Here is an 11641-nt window from a genome sequence, read left to right on the forward strand (position 1 = left end):
TTGTTATAGCAGAAAAGGTTTACCAAGTCCCATTATTATATGGAACTGGCTTTGATTACAGGTTTACAACTAGGAAAGAAGGCGTCTCCTCAAACTACAAGGTTGGATGGTTCTAGACCAGTGTTCCCTAAACAGTGTTCTGTGGATCACTAGGGTTCCTCCAGAGGTTGCTGGGGGGTTCCTTGAACAATGAGCGGTTTGTGCCTCTCAGGTCAGTTTATTTTATTATTATTATTATACAGTATTTATATAGCGCCATCATATTACGCAGCACTGGACAGAGTCCATAGTTGTGTCACTAGGTGTCCCTCAAAGGAGCGCACAATCTAATGTCCCTACTATAGTCATATGTCATTAATGTAGTCTAGGTCAATTTAGGGGGAGCCAATGAACCTAACTGCATGTTTTTGGGAGGAAACCGGAGTACCCGGAGGAAACCCACGCAGACGCGGGGAGAACCTGCAAACTCCATGCAGATAGTGTCCTGGCTGGGATTTGAACCTAGGACCTAGCGCTGCAAAGGCCAGAGTGCTAACCCCTGAGCCACCGTGCTGCCCCGATTTAGGTGACACCATTGATCTTTTTGGCTATCTGTAAGGGTGACATTTTTCCCCATGGCCAGCAATGTAAGAGGAATTTATCCCACTGACCACCACGTGAATATAGTGAGCTGTGGTATAGAAATGTTAGCAGGGTGTAAGGCATGGGCCCAGCACCAATGCTCACCAGTCCTCCAGTATAACGCCACACTCTTCACCTATAGCAAGCCTCCGTTCAGCCTCGGTTGGGAGACTAGTTGTGCCGTCGCAGCACACAATTGTTCCAAAGACGTCTGTGCGCAAGGTATGGTGTCTGGGGAAGGACAGACAGAGGACCAGGAGCCCACAGATAATGCAGAACAAAAGTATCCAACAGAGGCAAATCTAGAATACAGAGCCAGAGGTCATACATGGGTAATCAGGGCAGCAGAGTGGCTCAGTGGTTAGCACTTAGGCCTTTGCAGCGATGGGTCACAGGTTGGAATCTCGGCAGGACTTTATCTGCATGGAGTTTGCAGGTTCTCCCCATCTTTGTATTGGTTTCCTCTGGGTAATCCGGGTTCCTCCCACATTCAAAAAACATGCAGTTAGGTTGACTGGCCTCCCCCAAATTGACCTTAGACTGTGGTAATGATGTATGGCTATGGTAGGGACGATAGATTGTAAGCTCCTTTGTCACATGACTACGGACTTTGTAAAGTGCAGGGTAATATGTCAGCACTATATAAATACTAGATATTAATAATCAGTCGACCAGATGAGGTATCCAAGTGTAAAGACAAAGCAGAGAGCAGAGAGGCCATAAAATCCTAGCAGCCAATGGCAGCGCAGGATAGGAGACCAGGAACTACTCTGCTTATTGGCTGCAGCATAAACTCCAAATCCTCTTCAGTTGCAGAGCAGGAGATACCAAGAGATCATTCACAGCTAAAGATAAACTGGGGATGCCTATGGGAGTGACAGCTCTTTGCCTGATCTCCCTTGTTGCTGTAAGTGACGCTGTTGATGGGAATAAACATGGCGCGGTGAACTGTGGTGGCTTATTGCAAGAAAACACCGGCCAGATAATTGTCTCCTCACCAGGAGTTCCTAAAGACCCAAAAGTTATTTGTGGAGTTCCATCATGTTAAAAAGGTTGAGGAACCTATTTGTATGCTGTAGCATTAGCAGCACTTTTCAGTGGAAACGCTTCAGCTCAGATAGGTTTCTACATCCATATGGCCATATAACTTTCTTTCTGCACCAACAACACGGTTTCCATCACACCCCTCCTGCCTTAAATCCCCAGGTTGTCAGAACTTTTCACAGAGCTGATACAACAAATGCAGCCAGCGTTTTGCTCATGTACAGGAAGGAGAGAGAATAATGGACACTTTATAGAAGTGGTTTTGTCAGCAATGTCTTGTTTAGAAGAGAAGAGGTTTTATAGATTTCCCTCCTAGTTCTTTTTTTTTACTCACATTTCCTCGTTTCTACCTGAATCACTTTTTGCTGTGCGTTCCTCATTTTCTCATTTGGAGCTTGTAATAGAAAATATGTTTTCAAATACCAGCGTCTAAAGCCAACCTATAACTAAATATCATCCATCCTGACCATAGACTTAGAGTAAGGCTGGAAATACACCTCTCAAGGCAATATCATGACATGAAATGTCAATTTAACAACACACTCCCCTGTAACACACAATCCATGGGCAATTCATTATTATTCATTGTGATTGACACCCCAGTGTTCCCCGCAGACACATCTGTATGCCGTGGTGAGAAATGGAGGTTGCTGTCCAATTTTTTTATGTGGCATTGTGTGTAGGCAGTTATTAATATTATTATTATTATTAAACAGGATTTATAAGGCAACAACATATTACACAGAGCTATACATTAAAGAGGGGTTGCAAATGACAGAAAGATACAGAGGAGGAGGTGAGGCCATTCCCTGAAAAGCTTACAATCTAGGAGGTGGGGGAAATATCACACAATAGGAGGGGATATGGAATGGTGGGGTTTAAGAGACAGAAGAAGATGTAAATAGGGGGCCTTTTAAATAAGCAGAAAGAAGGAGAAAGCTGAATAAGATGAGGAAGACCATTCCAGAGAGTTGGGGCAACTCTAAAAAAGTATTTTTGCGTGTGATGAAGTTATGAGTGAGGAAGTCATTAGTAGATCATTGGAGGCAGTTCAACTAAAACAAACTGACTGCCTTAGCACAACACACATCGATGCATTTAATAACGCATGTAATATACATTCAGTAACACCTCACAAAGCACCGGACCTATACAAAGGGGGCTTAAATGTATAAATGCTCTATATACCTGTTCTGTTTCATCGGACTCCAACGTGACCAAACATTCATCTTGCAATGGCATCCATTTTTTTCCTCCAGTGGTAGCAGTAGGCAGTCTATACTCTGCACTGAATTATGATCACATTGGGACCCAGATGATATCCCTGACCTGATCCTTTATGTTCTTGCTGAGGTCCTAGAGAATTTCACAAATTTTAAAAAGTCCTGGCCATGTTAAACCAACTTCAGCCAATACTGAAGCCTAAACAAGAGGTGGAGAAGAGGAGAAATTGGAAAGGTATCAAGACTTGCATGCAGGAGAAGAAAATTTTCAGGGGTTACAGCCTTTTTATAGTGAGAATTCGGAAGGAATATCAGTATTGATTATATGATGTCTGTCTATGAAATAACAAGACTGATATAAAAACTTTTATGAATTCATTTGACAATTCTAATGTTTGTCCCCGTTAAAATTCTCTCTATTCACTATGAAGCACCGATGCCATCTTGTTTCCCCATTCTACCAAAATGACGCCTTTATGTCGCAAAACACTATGAGCATGGCTGTGCATTTGAGCTTTTATGATTCTTGGTGATGAAGGTGTTTCCAGTGACTGTGGTTTGGTTTCAGGACCATACTGGAAGATCCGGGTTTTGGCACGAAGTGATGACTTTATGGAAAAGTTTCGGCTCTATCAAGTTACTGCAGAATTCACAAATTTCCTTGCAGCTCTCTTTTTGTTCTGGTGTGAAATTTTACTAAAAATCTCAAATGAATGCATTTATCAACTTTTGTACTACTCATGATTTCAGCACATGAGGGGAAACACAACAACATTAAACAGTGACTGACAACAAACTAAATGGCAGAGAATGCCGGCGTTAGTCCTGCGTGTTTTGCAAAGTTTACATATTCCTGTCAAGAGATCAGAATCATCTCACTGCTTGGTGAAAGAGATAGAAACATCTCATTATTTCATGGAAAGACCTTGTAAGTCAACCAGTTTTAGAAAAGAAACCAAACCAGTGCACTTCAAGAACCTTACAAAGTCAGGGCTACAATAGAATTCCAATTTACATCACTCCTATGCACATATAAAGTGTTGGTGTCTGGGTATGTGTATGGGACCTGTCAAGTCTTGAGCGTTCTATCTGAATTGTTCTATTCTACTCATAACTAGTGGTAGCTAACATTTGGTCAGACTTGCTCAACTCTAATTTTCTGCTTTCTCTGCACATTTTTTATTTAACAGCAAAGTGATAATTATTCCTTTTGTCTTCTAGGAAAAAGAAAAGCTGTACGTGGAGCTGAAGCTCATTTTGGCACGGCAACCAGGACCAGAAGCTGCAGAACAACTTCAAATCTATCAGCAGACATTACGGGAAAAGACAAAACAACTTAAGGTAAGGATCTAACACAATGTGAGTGTAACAGTCCCTTAGATATAGGGCTGCAACAAATTGACAAAATAAAGCAAGACCATACATTTTACATTTTTGCAGTTGTAAAGCAGCCGCCCTGTGGTCCTTAGAGGCCCCAAGATTTCTTAATTTTATTAAATACAAAGGAAAGGGGGGAAGGAGATTTAAGGCTGTTGTTTTGCCTTTGTGGACCCCAAGGGTGTGCTTAAAGCAGAAGTAAACTGAAAAATAAAAACATTCACCTTTAGATTTTGAGATCCGTCAATCCCTCTTGAGGTTTTCTGGATGGGGTCCTGCTTCGTCCAGGTATCCTCCTTCATCCGCGCCGGGCGCTGCCATATTTTTTAGCCTCTTCCACCTTTTTCCTACGTCACCTGATCGCACACTGCGCATGCGTGAGATCAGCATTTTATTTGCCCCATTGGAGAAATATGTACGATCTTTGGCATGTGCAGAAGGAGCAGCCAGAAGCCTCCTGGGATACATAATGTATGTTTTAAACAAGGGTTGTCTACCCTTTATGTAAGGTAAAAAAAAGATGACTGAATTTGCTGAGTTTGGGTTTTCTCAGTTCTCAAGTCCTTATGGGTCTTCCTGAAGACATCTATCTATGTCAAATGGTATTAGTTACTCAATATATAATTACAATATATGGCCCAAGCTTTATGCACCTATGTGAGCTTTATGGATATCTAAATCTAAAATCAGGTGCAGGAATGCAATCTTCATAGACAATCATTAGCTTACAAAGCCTCAGCAGCCTCTGTCCTGCACTGACCGCAACCCTACATCTTTGGATTGCATTGGAATTCCCAATTTTGAGGGAGGTCTTCTCGCCCAACATCAATACCTGACCTTTAAAATTTAAGCTAAATTGGCATCAATTCCCACAGATATTTTTCAAAATCGTCTTCAGAAGAGTGAAAGGTGTACAGGGAGGGGGAGCAACTCCATATTAATGATCATGGTTTCAGAATGGGATTTCCAACATCTTATAAACAGCAGATTCATCCACATGGCAACTGGATCCTAGGGCCTGGTGAATGTCCAGGGGTCATAGCAATAGCACAAATGGTTAGAGCTGAGTACCCTTCCTAGAGGATGGACTTATGGTGTCTTATGGGATCATATTAGTATAGACGATTCCGATAGGAAGGCTTTTATGTGCCTTTTGCAATCTTTTATTGATGTGAATTGAAAAGATCAGGAAGCAGAGCTACTGCTATGCCTTGGGCGCCATTTTGCTCTATCCACCTGCTGCTCAGGTGTCCACATACATGCAGCCTAGTAATGTATTTGAAACCTGTCAAGGTTTGTAAATAATGTTTCCTAATGTGAGGCCTCTTTACTCCAAAAATTGCATCTTTAAGGAGTCTGTGCTAAGTGTCCTTCATGTAGCGTTGCTCCCATTCATGGACACATCGGCCTTTTTCTTGTTTTTAGGGTCTTTCTTCAGAACTGAACATGTACGAATCTCAAAACCAGGAATACAAGTACGAGATAGAGAGACTGGCCAATGAGCTGCAAACCGTCAAGAAGAAATTTCTTGCACAGAAACGTAAAGAGCAAAAAGCCAGGTAATGGTGTTCTATGTATTGGTTCAATTATGGTAACAGTCTGTTCACCAAGGACTACATTTCCCACGATTCATTAAAGTTGTGTGCATGGGCATTGTGTATTGCCTATAACCTTTATATACTTTTAACCCTGATGAAGAGGTGAGAGAATTTTTTTAAGGCTTTGGGCCTGATTTATTAAACCTCACCGAGGCTGGGGAAGATAAACTATCATGGGAGAAGCTGGCTGCTCAGCAAACCTGGAATGGATTTCATTTGCTATTATTCGGCAAATATATTCACTCCCAGACCAAGCCCATTCCAGGTTAGCTGGATCACCCAGATCTTTCCATGATGGTGATCTCTGGTCTTGGAGAGCTTTGATAAATCATGCCCAATGTGTGTAAGTTCTCCTAACACTTTGGTTTTTTGGCTTATCATCATAATTGACCTCTATGGTTTTATATATATATATATATATATATATATACTGCTCTGCGGGACTGAAGGTAAGTGACAAATTTTTTTTGTTTTGGGTGAGTTTTGAGTTTACTTCCTCTTAAAGGTTGGGCAGATATCCACTTTACTGTAGTTCCAGGTAGACCTCTGTCCACTTGTGACTTCAAGCAAGCATTGCTTTTGATTTTAAAATGACTTGCAAAAATCAAATTGCTTGTAAACGTGATATTGGGGGAACTTCTAATATTCATCAATATCACATTTTTTTTCAGCAGAAGTTTTGCACATAGAAATAAATTAGTAAAGATCAAATCTATTTTCTACTAACAAAACACTTAAAAATTCCATGTTAAATCCATGTTAAATAAGTCAATTTTTGCTGCCACAACAGAAGTGGAGCATCTGCTTACAAGAAACTTTGAATGTGTAATTAGCAGAGATTAATGAACCTAAGAAGCATATTGATAATGGTGCAAGAGCATTATGTGGCTGCAAGGGGGTGGAGTGGCTGCGAGGTAATGTGATTTAATTTAACACAATGCAGAAGACATTTATGCCACAATGGGTTTGGCATGCCGTACCAAGCTGGTGATAAGTGATTTTACAATCTCAGGCATCTCTCCGTCTTTTATAATTTATGTTTCATTATGTCATCTTAAAAACAAATCATACATTTTAAAGAAAAATGTCAGTACAAGAGGGAATATTGTTTAAAAATGATAGGCTGCAGAAAATCAGTACCCCGTTTTTTAAGGAGGAAATGGCAGAGCAGCCAAAGCACAAATTTATCGCCTGATGCCCTCTCACATATTTTAATGAATTCTTTCCATTTAAAAACTTTGTAAGGAATACCTCAGAGGGACCCCTTCACCACCTGAAAGCTGTCAATGATATTTCAGGTCCAGAGTCATATGATTACTATATCAGCTATGGCAAAGTGGTTGCATGCAAATTTGGGGCTTCATTGCCAAAATAAAATAAAGTAGATTGCTCCTTACACATTATTGGTCATCATATGATCATATGTGCCTTTCAGTTATCAATTCTAGGCTCAGCAAGTGATATGAATTATGTGTGAAGCAAGGTCTAAGTGGCTCCAGAACACCCTGCAAGGAGTGATGGGCTAGTAACCCTACTGGGCACGGACCACTTTGCTTCTAGGAGATCACCAGGTTGTGGCCCATCAGGGGTTACAGGGATCAGATCACTTCAGTGTAGGAATGGTTAGAAGAACAGGCTGAGGTCAGGGCAGGTGGCAATCACAGGCAAAGTCCTGGTCAAGGTTAAGCTGAGGTCAAAATCCAGAATAGTAGAATGGAGAGAACACTGAATAGTGAATAAAGCACTGAGAACCCAGATCATCCAACTAGGGAGGCTTAATGAAGTCTAGCATCCAATATTAGGAGCAGATCATGACCAGGAACTAGTTTTCTCATTAGCTGGAGGACATACTTTCTATTCCCCTCCAGCTGTGCACAGTGTGCCGGGGATGCAGAAATGGACAGAGTGCATATGAGTAAAGGGAGGCTGGGGATGCAACAAGCTGCCAAACAGAGAAGCTGTTAGAGCTGCACGTTTGCATAAAGTTCAGTGCAATGCCATTTATTTGCGTGGCTGCACTTGTCCATGAGCAAAAAGAGAGACCTGCAATGAAGGTCAGATTAGTGTCTGTGGATGGAGCATTATCTTCCTAGCACAATACTGGCTAGCCCTTTTTGACACCATTTATCATGAATAGACAACTGGTACAGATATGTAGCCCCCCACTTCTCCTTCTCTCATTTCATAGCTGGCATCTCATGTCTCCTTACACCCCTATACTTTACACGACTGGCGGGGAAATGAGTTTCGTCACACTGGGCATGAAGAGATGAGGAAATCTTGGAAATCTCAGAGCATTCTTAGTTTTTGGTTTACATGACTTGTTTATTAATTATCTTTTTTCTGTTCAGGGAGAAGGAGAAAAGTATGGAAGACTCCGACGCACAATATCTGCAGCAGCAAAGAACGGATGTTCCCCGTTTCACAGGAGGCGGATTCCCGCTCAGCCACATCCCCAAAATTTCAGCCTGAACCACCATCTTCTGTTCATTTACTTTGTATCTGTGAGCTATTGTAATAAATATGTTCAGTCTGGTAATTTCATATAAAATTGCTTCAATTGCCAAACATACAGCCAATAGATGTGACCATCAACAACATGGACATCCCATTTTTTAAAACAGGTGTATAAATAGTTGTGCTCTTCCAGCCTTGTGGTCACAGTTTGGTGAAGACCATTTTCTGTTCCTCCATGACTGTGCCCCGGGGTACAAAGCCCCCTCCATAAAGACATGGGGTCAACACTTTTTTTATGTTTCGAACACAGAACCCTGACCTCAGCCCTACAGGGATGAATTAGAATGATAATTGTGTCCCAGGTCTCTTTATTCGCACCCCATCCCACAAATTCTGTTTTGTCTGAATGGGCACCGATTCCCATAAACTCCAAATTCTTGTGGTAAACCTTCCCAGAAAAGTGGAGGCCATTATGGTTGCAGAAACTGGGTGGGGGCAAATCCTTGCTTCTAGAATTGGATGTCTACCTGGCTCATGTAGGTGTCATAGGTATCCACAATCAGTCATATTTTTATTAATATTTGTCAGGTGTATTCCACCTCTCTATGTGTCCTGGTGATCATTATCACTGGGTGTAAAAATGATAGAAAATCTACCATCCTGTCACCAACTGGAGGCGAGGGAAAATATTCCAATGGCAACTCTTGATGCATTGATGGAAAAGAGGGTTATCTCATACTGAAGAAATTTCCTCTTACTTCCAGAAAAAAGACAGACGTGGGTTTTAAATATGTCCTACCCCAAAATGGCAAAACGCTTTTGTTTTTGGATCAGAGATCCAAAAGCTATAATGAAACATTTTCCAGCCTTGGATTACAAAAGACAGCCAGGAGATTGACATGCTGGGACTCGTAGTTCCATGCCAGCCGTTGATCTGCCTTTTTGCAGTCTGGCACAAGTGGCAATGAAGAATTCTCTTTAGTTGTATAATATGGCTGATCTGGTAATGATTCTGCATTGTGAAATGTGCTGCATTTTTGTGATATTGAACGTCTTTTGAAACTTTTATTTAGAAAACACCTACAGCCTGGGGAGAAGAAGCCTGTCCCCCACCTGCATGCTGCAGAAGGATCTTTCCTTTCCATGTTGAAGCTGTGATCTCTTTACAAGGGTTTGGCATGGCCCCTGTTGTGTCATTTATAGCTTTCCCCATTTGTCTGCTGATAGGAAAGCTCTATGTCTCAATTAGTAGTGGCATTGGACCTCTGCAGGTAGGCCACTGATTCTTTCCTTTAACTTTAACCACAAGGTTGGAAGCACATGGTTGTCTTTGCATTTTGTTGCACAGTAATCTTCATTTTATTTTAGCCCAGTCATTGGAAGTGTTCACATTATTTTTGCCATATACTACTCTCATGTCTGTACATCAGTATATTGAGCCTCATATTGCAGCATGTGTGGTGGAGCGTGTCACCATATAATGGACATTGCTGCTGTGGTGAGATGCAATGGTGGTCCATTGTTGCGATGGCTTGTAGTATAAGCAGACAGCACAGCCTTATCTATGTCCGGTGCATGCATTACAAGCAAAAGAGAATTTCCAAAAGCAAGTTTTCTGTATCATCCTTCTATGAGGAGCCCAGACCGAGTGGTGTAACGGCTGTAAAGCCAAGTGATGATTCTTTGTACTGAAGAGCGAGTGTAAGCAGTGGCATAAAATGTGTCATATTATGTCTGCCGTCTACAAGGTCTGTGGGAATATAAACCGCCACCTAAGCTTCATTGTCAGGCCAGACCTGTTCTGTTCAGACAGATAAACATAAAGCGCTCAGAGCCATTGTGGATATAGAGTGTCAGCTTCAAATGAGCAGCAAACATTTCCGGAGATAAACGCCTGTGCTCCTCTGCAATTTCATTGAAACATGACAGTCCCACTGGCTGCTACCGTAGGCGGGAAAAATATGTCGGGATGAGTTTTATCGCACCATGTGAACCTCACCTAAAAAGTTGTTGTAGAGAAGACCTGGCTGGTTATGTTTATTATCCAAAAGCAGGTTCTTTTGTACTCCTTTCTGTTCTGTATCAATACTTTGATACTGATTCCTGATCGGTCTTTATGGCTAAGCTCTAGCACCAGGCATTGCATTGTCCAATATGGCTGCCTTAGTAGCCAGTAAAGGCCCTCACATTGGAAAGGAAGATGGGAGCTGGTGGAGCTTAGCCATCATGACACCGAATGTCAGGCAGCCAAACTGTTTGCTCATACTGCAGTCGTGGTGCATTACGCTGCGTACACACGGTAGATTTTTGTCGTTGGAAATGACCTTTCACGATCCTTTCCAAAGACAAAAAAGTGAAAGATGAATAAATGAGCGCTGTACATGCAGGGCTGTTCTGCTCTATGGAAAGGGGAGGGGGACAATGAGCAAGCGGCATCCATAAATGGCGGCGGACGAGCGCTGTACATATGCCAGACTCTTGTGTAATATCAGCCCTGAAGTGATAATCAGATGAGAATCATCTGACGTGTGTCTGTAGCCTTACTGTGCAGCCATCCACATGGATAATTGACCCTAGTTAGCCCAGGGTGCAAATGCTTACCTAACGCTAGCTGTTGGGAAAGCCATTGCAGCCATATATGGCCGACCACACAGTAATGCTCCACCTGCCCCCAGCATGGGCAAACACTAGGAGGCCTGTTTATAAAGTGGTGATCTGGTAAGAAATCGCTACTTCTTCATTCTGTTTTATCAGATCTGATTGCAAGAATTATAAAAGATGACCCCATTTTTATATAAACCCCTATTTATATAAACAGGATGATGCCAGTACTGGGCTTATTTCTGCACTTTGCTGGCATCCATGCTGATTGTCAGCATTATAAATGAGTCTGTAAATCAGAGAGGGGCCCGAAGACTGAGACAGTGATTAAAAGTCATAGTGAGCTTTTGGTCCTGTTTGCCCCTAAGCTTTGGGCATGCAATTATTATTGGTGATAGTTATTATGAATAATAAACAGGATTTATATAGCGCAAACATATCACGCAGTGCTGTACAATACAGAGGAGTTTCTAATGACCAACAGATACAGACAGTGACACAGGAGGAGGAGAGGACCGTGCCCTGAAAAGTTTACAATCTAGGAGGTGGGGGAAGTATCACACAATAGAAGGGGTGTGTAGGTTTGGGGCAACCTAGCAATAATTGGGCGCTGCACAGACGGGGTGCAGCCTGTTCTGTTCTATGGAACGAGGACACTCTGCTGAGACCTCCACAATATTAAAAAACAGCTGTTATGTACAGTCTGGCTCGTAGTAGTTC

At 42.0% G+C, this 11641-nt stretch overlaps 1 protein-coding gene across 1 annotated transcript in view; it reads left to right on the forward strand.

Annotated features, from left to right (window-relative positions):
* CFAP58 (cilia and flagella associated protein 58) overlaps window positions 1–11635 on the forward strand; it is a gene marked incomplete at its 5' end in the record, with an annotated part of 49995 nt that extends 38360 nt beyond the window's left edge. The window contains 3 exon segments of the mRNA XM_072424303.1: window positions 4110–4229; window positions 5691–5824; window positions 8215–11635. Coding sequence (XP_072280404.1) covers window positions 4110–4229; window positions 5691–5824; window positions 8215–8335 — 375 coding nt within the window.
* Between the last annotated feature and the right edge of the window lie 6 nt (window positions 11636–11641).

Source organism: Pyxicephalus adspersus, chromosome 10 (assembly GCF_032062135.1).
Source record: "Pyxicephalus adspersus chromosome 10, UCB_Pads_2.0, whole genome shotgun sequence".
Lineage (NCBI taxonomy): Eukaryota > Metazoa > Chordata > Amphibia > Anura > Pyxicephalidae > Pyxicephalus > Pyxicephalus adspersus.